The sequence below is a fragment of the Condylostylus longicornis genome, unplaced genomic scaffold, assembly GCF_029603195.1.
Source record: "Condylostylus longicornis isolate FDR11 unplaced genomic scaffold, ASM2960319v2 ptg000018l, whole genome shotgun sequence".
In the NCBI taxonomy this organism is placed as follows: domain Eukaryota; kingdom Metazoa; phylum Arthropoda; class Insecta; order Diptera; family Dolichopodidae; genus Condylostylus; species Condylostylus longicornis.
This window is the reverse complement of record NW_026577987.1, coordinates 6,857,118-6,868,650: the sequence shown is the minus strand read 5'-3', so window position 1 is coordinate 6,868,650 and position 11,533 is coordinate 6,857,118. Positions and strand designations below refer to the sequence as shown.

The 11,533-nt window shown below is 24.4% G+C and overlaps 1 protein-coding gene across 1 annotated transcript in view; it reads left to right on the top strand.

Moving 5' to 3' along the window:
- Positions 1-1,009: 1,009 nt before the first annotated feature.
- Positions 1,010-11,533, top strand: part of LOC129606465 (5-hydroxytryptamine receptor 1A) — a 36,391-nt gene continuing 25,867 nt past the window's right edge. Inside the window, exons 1-5 of the mRNA XM_055516806.1 lie at positions 1,010-1,215; positions 1,805-1,925; positions 1,992-2,306; positions 2,379-2,498; positions 2,670-3,345. Coding sequence (XP_055372781.1) covers positions 1,010-1,215; positions 1,805-1,925; positions 1,992-2,306; positions 2,379-2,498; positions 2,670-3,345 — 1,438 coding nt within the window. The remainder of the gene's footprint in view (positions 1,216-1,804; positions 1,926-1,991; positions 2,307-2,378; positions 2,499-2,669; positions 3,346-11,533) is intronic.

Below are 11,533 nucleotides of genomic sequence, written 5' to 3'. Positions count from 1 at the left end.
GTTGAACAAAGTGACTAATTCAAAAATATCCTTTATTCAATACTTCTAATAATTTTTACAAATTCTTTATTATGGTATTTATATTACACATTATCTTATCTATTATTATTGTTCAGCTTTGTTTATTATTTTAAATAAATGTAGGTACTTATATATGTATAGGAAACCATAGGATATAATAATAATGTATAGGAAATATTATTACTAATAAATAAAAAATATAAATTAAGTTTGCAAATTAATAATTGTAGTTTAATTAGGCAAATATTATTTGTATTAAACTCTCTGTTTTTCTGATAAAAAACCCATATTCATTTTCGTCACAAATTTGAATCACATATTCACACGCACACACACACAAAATCATTTTCCGATAATTTATCTTATGAAATATATTATTTTTACATCTTTTTTATCTTATTTATAATTGAAGTATAAAAAATTTTTGAAGAATTATAAATTGAAGAGTGTGATATATTTTAATAATAATTTTATATACAATACAACTTATTTATAACATTTCCTATTTTATTTAAAAAAGGAAAAAAAAATATTGAACAGAAATATTTCTAGTACATTTATATCGATTGGGCTAGACACTTGAATTTGTGGTCATAAGCTCTTATCATTATTAGTAATAAAGTTGACATTATCATACTGAATTTCACAGTATTGTCAATGAATATCTATATATGTAATGATAATGATAACATATTAAAAAAAGATAATTTCATTTTAATATATTCATAATCATTATGTGTATATGGGTTTATTTTATAATAGCTGGTCGAAAAAAAACATATTTAGACCTAGGAAATAATTATAATTTCTTCAGTTTATGAATAATATACAAACAAAACGTTATAATATTTTCATTATCATAGGATTACTTTATTATCGCATATTTAAAAATTTTGCCTATGTTTAGGCGAACAAAATTCATAGGTTATTATAATATTAAAAAATTAAATATTTTCTGTTTGCTATAAAGTTAGTTATTGTATAAGAAATGTTTTATAAATGCTTAATAAAAAATCGTGAATTGGGCTATGAGAGAATATTTATATCAAATATAAGTTGGAAACAAGGATATCCCGATTATAAACTTCAAACATTAACTGAACATACTCGACACATATTTATTGGATTTGCTTCAGCATTTTTAATAATTTCAGTGGTAGCAAATATTGCAACAATTATTGTGAATACAAGAAGGTATATAATAGAAATTTCATTTTAAACTTTAACTTGTTCAGAATGTAAATTGATGAGTTTTGAAAAAAATATTAAAAATAAGGAATAAATAATAATTCGATCGAATTTCAAACTATTTTGAATATGGCAACTTTTGCAAATGAAGGAATACTTCTGACTACTTTTATCAATGTTTTTAAATTAATTAAAAGTTTTGTTACCATGTTAATAATTTAATCAAATATTATTATGTACTCAAGAGTCGAGACTTATAATTAGATATTTTAATTATTCTCACACTCTTATGTCTTTACATATGCATTTTTATTCCGCTAAAATAATTAAAAGTAGAAATTTTCAATAAAAATCAATAAACTATAATATTAATGATAAAAAAAAATGAATCATACTAATTAGTGCCAAAAGAGGTATGTGCAATAAAAAACTATAGAAAATAAATTATGAACGGGTATTTTTTTAACTAATTAATTAAGAGATTGAAAATAATATGTAGAAATAATATTATCAACGGTTATCATTCCTAATATTTAATATTTTTAAAAAAGGTTTTCTTTTAAAAGGATTTTATTTTTAATTTTCTTTCATTTAGGAAAATGAGAATGTTTTTTCGAATTATGTTGTATTCATTGGCTGCCAGTGATCTTATTACTACAATATTTTCAACAACAGGTTATATATCACAGCTTTCAACTAAATACATTCAAATTTGGGTAAACAAATATTTTATATTGTCAAGTAAATGAAAAATTTAATATAAAAATTGGTATATATTTAAGCATTTGGGAGATATTATGTGCGCCTGTATACCATTTATGTCAACAGCTGCAATTTTAATTAATAGTATGACATTAGTTGGTATTGCATTTGATCGTTATATGGCTGTAGTTAAAGTTGTCTCTGGTGTTAATTGGGAGCCGGGTATTTTATGTTGTTTTGCGTTTGTTATTTTAGTATGGGGTACAGCAGCTGGTTTAGCTAGTCCAATGTTAATGTCATATTATACTGGAACAATTCTCTTGATCATTACTAATCCTAATGATCCAAATCAATGTGTTGAAGCAAAGAGCGTTGAAATGTGTGCGTCAGATAAGGTATCAAATTATCGATTCTTTAAATTTTTAATTTAATATATTTTTACTTTAATTAATACAATCATTTTTTAGGCTTTAAATTCATATTATTTTATAATTATATTTTCTGTTGTATTTGTACCAACGGTTTTAACTTTCATTTGGTTGAATAGTGTCGTCGCGATTGAAATATGGAACCGACATAAATTTAATGCAAATTTAAATTGTAATAAAACAAAAAACATTAAATTTACTGCCACAGCTACAACAACGGGAGCAGGCTTTATGCAAGGAGGAGAAACAATAAATCTGTCAAAGTCGCCAGTTACTATTAAGTCATTAAAAAGAATTTCCATTATTGATTGCAATAAAGTTTTTGGCAAGAACAGTGAAAATACCGTTGAAAATTCAAGCGAAACAAGTAGTTCAACGAAAAATTTAGCATCACCATCCACCTTAAAAACTACTTTAGAAAATAGTACAAGTAATATTGCGGATATAAATGATATTCAAAACAAATTGGATGATACCAACGTTATAGTTTCCGTTAATATTTCCAACATTCAATCAACATCAAAACAACATCAAGCTATTGAATCCGAAATTATTTCAACGACAGTCGGAGTTAAAATGCAATACACATCAAGTCAACAACAACAGCAACATCAATACAAATTTCATAAGCAGCCTTTACCATCAAGAGTAAATCATGAGAACATGAAGCACTTACAAAATTATCCAACTCATAAAAGACGTAAAACACGTCAATTACGTCTCTTTATTGTCATCATACTATTGATAACTATATTTTTAATATGTCGTCTTCCAACATGGATATTTCTTTTAATGCGAGTATATGGAGTTTATAATCGTTCTATCCATTGGATAATGCATTATTCTTTTGGTATCCTCTCATTATTCAATTGTGTTTTGAATCCTTTCTGTTATACATTTATGGCTGAAACGACACGCTTTATATGCGCCACTGCAAAGATATTTAAAAATTTCATAAAATGTTTTGGTGATATTATATTTAGACCATTTGTTTGCATTTGGTATTGTATAAAAAATAAATTAAATAAGGATAATAATGAAAATAATAATAGTATAGAAATTTCAAAAGAAAATAATAATGCGTGTTCATCCACTGCTAATAATAAAGAAAATTCATCATCGAATTCTTCTAATGTTGTTGGTTTAAAAACACTTAAAATTCCAAATAATAAATCTAGTAATAATAAAGTTTTTTTAAAACGACGTATGCAATGTAAAACGTATAACTGTGACCAGGATGCATCTTATGCTGATAAAGAAATTTATACAATTTTTCATGACAAATAAAATCTTGCATTATTATTTATTATTACTTTCAAAAATGGTAAAATGATAGCATGGTGTGTGTTATTACTTTGTTACTATAATGAAATGAATTCGAATTGGAAAACAAAAAAAATAAAAAAAAATTACTTGCAAGTAAGCAGAGTTTACACGAGAGTCCTAATGGAATAAAGATTGAAATATTAATAATGGAGAAAATCATCACAGCATGTAAGAAGCTACAAGAAATATTTTTATACATTTAAATAAAATGTATGTATTTTTATACATATACCAATAAGAAACTATGAAGGACTGAATTATTTTCTTTTTTATTTTTAACATTAGTCGTATAGTACAGTATCTTCTACTTCTAACTTTTGTTTTCCTCTTTTCAATTTTCAGTTGACTTATGCAGATGTTTCGAAAAATTAACATCTATAAATTTTCTAAAAATGTGAAGAAAAACAAAGTTACATTGAAATTCAAGTTCACAAAAGAGCATTATTTTAAAATTTACTTAAGACAAAAAATGCGATATTCTTCATCATTACTTTACTAGAAATTTTGTATTCATAAAAATATACACAGCTCTTTTGCATTTTTACGGAATAGTTTTATTAGATAAGGGTTATAAAGAATATTGTTAACTTTGCCTTCGTTAAGAGGCAGCACAATACAAATATTGCACAATTTAATTTTTTCAAGTATAAACTGAGTTAAACAGAGCCTTGAATTATGGATGACGTATAGTAAAAAATTTTTCAATTTGTTCAAGTTTTTATTTGATTTGTAATTTGAAAATTAAAAATTTTCGAATTACAAATTTCAATAATTTCGAATTTTATGATTTTTTCCAGCAAAAGAACTTATGGATTTATATTAAACGAGTTCTTCTATTTTGTCAATGGACCAGTTTAATTTATTTTAGTATTACTACTAAAATAAATTCATTATGTTCAAACCAAACCAAAGCATTCGAATCAAACCAACGGATTCTAATAAAGTTTTTTTTGAAGCAAAAATATTTTATTAAAATGATATTAACTATTTGAAAAACAACCATCGAATTAATATTACAATTAATGTTACACAATCGCATATCATCAGGATGATAAGATAATTAAGAGGAACAGTAGCAAATTGATGAATTTATACGATATTTTAAAAAAATGAGTTGTCCAAAATTAAAATTGAATTATATTAGGCAACATCTTATGCAGAAAAACTTCAAGCTATTCTAAATTAATCTTATATATAAGATTCTTGTAGGAAACTGGACCAACAATTGGAAAATAAAATCTGTTAACTTTATTTCCTTTAATTTTATTTTTTTTTGTCAAAAATATAAAGCAATCTATATGGAAATGCATTCAAAACTTTAAGAAGTGAGTCAAGGTTCAAGTTAATAATGTCACAGTAATAATAAAAATTAAAAATTTTTATTGCAATTTTTTATACATAAAAATACTTATTGTATATTTTATATATACATATATAGGTATATAGGTATATTATAATATATATAGGTGCATGAGTATTTTTAGGAAAGTAAAAAATGTGTCCTAAGGATTACTTCAAGAAAAGAAAAAAAGAGAATTATTTGGTTTGTTGAACATTTTCTTAATTCTTTTTGTTGCCATCTTTTTGCTGTCTCCCCATTTTAAAAGCCCTTTTACTACATTATCTTTTCCAGTTATGGTTTACTTGCATTACTTTTATATATTTTGAAATAAAAAAATTATAAGGACAATTTTTTTATTGTAATTTTTTGCTTTTATTAAATTGTCTTTATTTGCATATTAAATTTGATTTACGATGAATATGTAAAAATTATGAATGTGGAGGTAAGTATGTATGTATGTATGTATATTCCGATTTGAAATTATTTTGGAAAAAAAAAATGTTTATTGAGAGAAATGATTGATAAAGTAAATAAAAATTACTTAAAGAAAAACTTTTCTTTATGGTTGGTTGTTAATTTGTTTTTCTTTTTTTTTTATGAAAATTTTTTTCATTTGCTAAAAATGTCTTTCACGTTTTTTAGAGACAAAATTAAAATTTCTTTATTTTGTCAGTCTTATTATGCTGTCATAGTTTTATTCCTGATTTCCAAAAACGCAGTTGTTTCAAATTTTAAAATAAATATGATCTTATCGTATTTTATTTCAATTTATTTGAGCCTTTCAACTAGTTGAACTCATCAGTAGATTAGAAAACCGGATTTGAACTTACATATCGTATATAAAAAGAAGATTTGAGGCTTTGACTGCACATTATTATTTAAGAGTTGTAATCGAATTACTACGTTTAAACTTTGTTAATCTGATAAAAGGTAAAAATAGATATGTAGGTTCTAGATTCATTTGAGAACTTTAAAAAGAATTTATACAAGAATACTTTTTTCTAAATTTGTAAAAAATAGAATTAAAATGTAAAATATTTGCAGTAACTTATTCGAATACTCAAAAATAAATCGATCCAAAAAAGCATGAAATTCTTAACTTAATAAATCTCAAACATTTTCACATGTTCCTTGATTTATCAAAAAATTGACTTGATCTTTTTATTTTCCAATGCAAAAATTTCAAAATTAAATTCACGACACTCAATTTTCTCTAATTTACTCTTAATCTTTTTACTCTTCTGAGCTTGTCTAGTAATGGATATGTTTAGACGACAATTCTTTCAAGAACAACAACAATAAAAACACAAAATTAGTTTTTTGACCAGAGGCAATGAGTAAGCACAGCTAATTAATTTTGAACTCCACCTTTTCAATTCCTAAACCTGCTATACAAACAAAATTAAAATAAATATTTTATAAATTTATTGCTTAATTTTTTAGGAAATTGTGTCTCACAAACTATGTACATATGGAGGAAAAAGTGCTTTCCTTCTTCTAAATTTAAATTTTCTATTTCTTCGTTCTTTGGATTTTTTTTTTCAATATTTTCGATGGAGATTTCCTTGCTAAGGGTTATTACCCTTAGAAAGAAAGAAAAAAAAAACATTTTTTAACTACTTGAATATCTTAAGTACATGAGCGTGTGTTTGTATGTTTGCTTTTTTATATAAACTTTTACATTTATGTAATTGTGTTTTTTTTCCTTGCCAGGAAGTAACAAAAAAAAAAAAAACAATATAATGAAATGAAATTTCAAGCTATGGAAAAAGTTAAACTTTTTGGAAGGAAAAATAATATTTTAGTTGGGATATAAAATTTCGAATGCAAAATAACAACCAGTAATTTAATAATAAAAACAAGAATAATAAAAAAAAATTAAATAATAAGAACATAGCATTAAGTAGAGAATAATAAAAGGAAAAAATTAAATTCCCCAAAAAATAAGAAACAGGATATAATGACAAATACACATTTCCATAATTCTTAAGTGAATATTTCATTGAATAGACAAACATACACATACACATGTGTATACAGATATATTTATTACTTTAAGGATGTCTGGTATTAAAGTTTATAAGGAAATATTTTATATATACATACTTTTTATACCTAAATAATAAGGATATTTAAATTTACTTAATTTTCACTTATTGAGGGTATACAAAAACGATTATTATTATAAAAAGCAAAGGGTTTATTTAAAATTTTCTTCTTCTTGACGATTTTTTTTTTCTTTTATTTTATGACACAATAAATTTTGATTTATTATCAATATACGTGTACATCTACATAACTTATATTTACAATATATACATTTGTATGTTCAGAAAAATATTTGGTATATAAAAATATTTGGTATTTATTTTTATACCCGTAGCAATAAGCAATAAACTTATGTGAAGATATATTGAGTGTGTATAACGCCTACTACTCTTAACTAATCTCAGCTACACTGACTAAGGTAGGGGTCCAGTTTAATACAAGGCTTTTAAATAAATTTTATTAGACCTGTATAAAAAGTTTTATCTCTAAATTAAAAACAAACTTGTGCTTCGTGCATAACCTGTTTCCGTCTACTTTTTACTACTTTACCTTTGCAAACTCGAATGCTTTTACTTACGTATTTTATTGACATTAGGAGTATAGAACTTGAAATATGATAAAATATTTACGATATGTAAAAGAATATCCTAATAGTTTCTAATGTCACTAAATATTGCCCAACAATAAAGATTTTGTAGAATCTGATGTATATATGTACTCCAGGGTAGGGTGTACATCGGTACATATTTATATGTACATATGTAAACGTACATTTGTATTTATTTATTAAATTATTTAAAAGAAAAAATACAAATAAACAAAAAAAAAGGATATTTAATTTGATTTACTAAATTTTTGAAGTAATGTTACCAAAAAAACATAGATTTTAAGGTTAACCAAAATAGATTTTATATTCTACTATCAAAAAGAGTCAATCAAAAGTAGTCTTACGATTTGTAAATTAGCACATTTCTCCTTAATAGTTTAAGTCTAGAAGTTGTATTTAGATATTGCTTCAGAGTTAACTAATGAAAGTCATCTAACAATTCAAAGTCATCTATGAAAACAACAATTTCTAGCATATTTCTTAATACAATAAAAATTTGCATAGATTTGGAAGAAATCATAAAATAATTATGTTCGAAAAATTTATTATTGAGTTTGAATTATATTTTAATTCAACTGGGTTAACGAATAATAACTTGAAAGGGGGACGAGCTACAAAGAATTTTTGATCTAGTAAAATAGAATATTTACCGATATCTTTGCCGATAAACCATTAAGACTCAATATCCCAGTTGCCGTGTAGAAGAAAAATTGCTTTAAACACCAACTAAAATATTTGACGATGTAGAAGTTTTGTAAAGAGGTACATATTCTGACATACAGACGAACAAACTTAAACTAATAGACATATTTTTTAAAAATTTTTTTTTCAATATTTACTGAAAAGTATATCCAGATTCACATATATACGTAATATACATCATATATTTGACAAAGATTATATAGAATACATTTTGATTAAGAGTTAAGAATATTTCTCAAAATATAAAATTTATCATAGAAATACTTAAATGAAAAGGAACAAGGACATTTAAATTAAATATTATTTAATATTCATGTACCTTAACATAAAGTTTTAATATAAACTTTATTATTAAGTTAATTTATGAACATATTATAATGAAGTAAAAGTAATTTAATGTTTAATCTTATTAAACATATTTCTGCAAGTATAAATTTAATAAAATTCAATTTGAAATCCTGATTGTGTTCAGTACCTTCTAACTTATTATTCTATTTAAAATATTATAATTATAAACAATTAATTATATAAACAAAAGCAATATAAATAAAATATGCATTAACTTTCATGCACAATGATTCGACCATACTTTGAGTTCAGTGCGATATAACTGAATTCTTGCAAAGTTTCATCTTCAAAATCATACATAAATGCACAAGAACAGCTAATAGACTTTATCTAATAAACCATACAATTTCATAAGCTGTTTGTTCGTAGCCCAGAAACTATTAAGTCTACAAAAGGAATTTAATGATATGGCCATAATTTTCATTAAAACTCTTTTAGATTGTATCAATTTATTTGGTAACTACCATATATGTATATAATAGCACTAAACATATAAAGCGAAAGAGATTGTATTTAACTGTATGTTATTTATATGTCCGACATTTAACATCATTTATTCGTAGGAGTATCTCAGAGTTGACGTGGTCAACTATGTCTATTGTTTTTTTGAATATAAAATTTATATTTCTTTCAAAGATCGAAATTCCGTCTATTGTGAAAACCAAATTTCGAATATTTTAACCCGTGGTCTACCATTATCAGTTAACATTATAAATACTATCAATTAATTGTCTTTGCATTTTTAGTTTCTTAATAAAACTTAAATAAAATTATACAAAAAAATAAGAAAAGTTTTATACTTGTTTAATAGACCATGGTACACCATTACCTCACTAGTGGTATAAATGTCCCACACATTTTGAAAATTTTTCAAATTTGTCTTTTTACGATACATTTATCTGCGACATCCTTTTTTCCGTTATCTTTTTGGTTAAAGATAACGAAGTTAACAGAAAAAATAATCCACAAGTAATCCCCGCACTTACTGTATCTAGATTTTTTGGTTTACATTTATCCTTAGTTCAAACCGAGATAACCATATGCTTAGCAAAGAATGGAAAAAAGGTCATATAATGCATTGCTTTTTCCGACTTAATAATAGCAATTTGAAAAAAATCACTTTAACCCATTACAGTCAATTTATCATCAATTCGCCAGCAAACTGAGAAATTTTGTTAAAAGTCGATTTTTACTTTCTAATTTTATTAATTTTGTCATTTACTGTGTACATATATTTCTTTTTTATGATCTTCAACCGGCATTAGTTTTGATTGAACAACTGCATTATCTGTATCGTAGCAAAAATCTTTTCTTTTATCTTTTATATTTCATTAGTTTTACTTTAAATAATCGCTTTATTTTTCTAAAAAAACCTTTCGCTTATACATCATAATTTTTTGCATAAACATATTTTCCTCAACGTACAAGCTTAGACGCTATTTCTTCTTCTCAGAGATAACAGTATTTTTCAACTATTCTTTTTCTTAGTTTTTTATTTCAGAAGTTTAAAACTAAGTTCAAATTTTTCCAGTTTTTTCTAAAATTTTTCAAACAGCTGTTCTTGTGCATAAGAGAACTCAATTTAAATCTTTGAGAGAAAGAGCACTTGCAAAACGTTTTCTAAAATATTTTTTAACTTAATTTTTATCAAAGCATAATCGTCGAGATAAATTCCTAATAAGTTTTTTTGTATTATTTCTCGCATAAAATTTTTTATACATGATTAAAAAATAAGTTTTATCTATGTAGTACCTATGTACATACTTATGTAACATAAATATCACACATAAAATAAATATTACTCATATGAAATCATAAGTCATGTAGCATATTATGCTCTCGATGAGATTTCAATTCTCTCTAAAAGTAAAAAAAATCTATAAAAACAAAAACCAACACATACTTTTTTCAACTTTATTTTTTTTTCACTTTCTGCTTGACAAAGTAAGATTAAATAACGGTTTTACTCTAAAGAAAGAAAAGTAAACATTGTGTTTAAAATTAAATTAAACACGTTTACTTTTTACTCTCTTTTATCTGCAATTTCTCTTTTAATTTTGAGTATAAACACATTATATACACATGTATGTACATTTAATGTGTGTGTACGTACGTAGCATAAAACTAACCCTTGTCTCGGATTAGTATACCAATTTTATAGTTTGTTCCGATTAATATACGATACTTTATTTCAATAAAACTGCAAGAAATACAAATATACAAAGAGAAAATAACATAATTAGAAATAAATTCTCCAAAGCTCAACTAAAAGTAGTATTGCCAACTTACTTTAGCTACAGTATTCGTTCTTTAATTGAAGTCCCCTTCTCAAACTTTACGAATATAGTTTGCCATACAGTGACTTGTATAACAATATTTTAATAATGACCAATTTTATACTTGTCGTAGAAGTAAATCTTCCATATATAACCGAATAAGAAACGATAAAATATGTAAACAATAAGAAAGACAAATATAATAAAGTCAAACCAATGGTTTGTAAATTCGCACATTATTTCAGTCACCGTTAATTGCATGAGTTAGGATAAATATTTATATTTTGGATGGGATAGAATTTCTTTTTACTTTTCTGTATTTATAGAAATATGAAAAAGCTTGCAGTTTCGGTAATATAAAGTTCCGAAAATTCAGATTTTACAAATTCTTCTGGTGAAAATGTTTTTATGTGCATGTAAAATTTCAATTTTCTTTCTTAAAGCTTGCGTAATTTTTGTAAATAGAAATACGGACGGACAGAGTGATATTAAGAAGTACTTTTTTTGAGATTTTTTTTGGAAAACTGCAAAATATTACTGCAAT